Source organism: Pygoscelis adeliae, unplaced genomic scaffold, assembly GCF_000699105.1.
Source record: "Pygoscelis adeliae isolate BGI_AS28 unplaced genomic scaffold, ASM69910v1 Scaffold56, whole genome shotgun sequence".
In the NCBI taxonomy this organism is placed as follows: domain Eukaryota; kingdom Metazoa; phylum Chordata; class Aves; order Sphenisciformes; family Spheniscidae; genus Pygoscelis; species Pygoscelis adeliae.
The window spans coordinates 490,621-491,458 of NW_008824944.1; the positions used below are offsets into that span (position 1 = coordinate 490,621).

The 838-nt window shown below is 35.4% G+C and overlaps 1 protein-coding gene across 1 annotated transcript in view; it reads left to right on the top strand.

The window, feature by feature from the left end:
• The window catches only part of ABCC4 (ATP-binding cassette, sub-family C (CFTR/MRP), member 4), a 142,558-nt gene that overhangs the window by 110,237 nt on the left and 31,483 nt on the right, over positions 1–838 (top strand). The window contains 3 exon segments of the mRNA XM_009325566.1: positions 178–267; positions 742–835; position 838. The exon segment at position 838 is cut by the window's right edge and continues 69 nt beyond it. Of these exon segments, the coding sequence (XP_009323841.1) occupies positions 178–267; positions 742–835; position 838 (185 nt within the window).

Consider the following 838-nt stretch of genomic DNA (forward strand, 5'->3'; position numbering starts at 1 on the left):
CCCCCCCCCCTTCAAACACACTATTGTGAAATACCCCTTTACGTTTCATAAAAGATAGCTTGTTGTTTGATATTTCTGTGCTATTGTTGATATAGGTTAGTTCTGATTATTATTAAATTACCTGTTGCAATATAAAATCTGTGTTTATAATGGAATGCTAATTTTACTGGATTTTAGGAGCCTGTTTTATTCACTGGAACGATGAGGAAAAACTTAGATCCTTTCAATGAATACACCGATGAAGAGCTGTGGAATGCCCTGGAAGAGGTGACTTATTAAATCTAATAATGTACATCTGATATTTACAAGCCAAATAACACTACAGTGCTTGTGTGTGTTAGGTTTTAGATGTTTTCATCAGGTTTGATAAGGACATAGCTGTTGATGGAAAAAGGTAGACCGTTGCGTGTGCGTTTGTTTACGTGTGTGTTTGTGCATGTGTGTGTAGACATGTATGTTGTTATATAAGTCTTTAATGAAAAAATTATCCTTTGGGATGATGCTTTGGTTACGTTTTGATTCATATCTTAGTTTTAATGAACATTAATAGATTCTTAACAATGTGCTTTAATGTTTTTAGAATTCTAATAACTGACACACTGTGTAATCCAACTTGGCACTTACTCATTTTGTGTCAGAATATAAAAGGTAAACCTTGCATACTTATTGTTGTGTCATCAGAGACACAAATAGCTGATTTAAGAGAGTTACTCATCCTACAATATCTGGACATGTCAACAGGTGCAACTGAAGGAGGTTGTGGAAGATCTACCTAATAAAATGGAGACGCAGCTGGCAGAATCTGGGTCTAATTTTAGCGTTGGTCAGAGACAGCTGG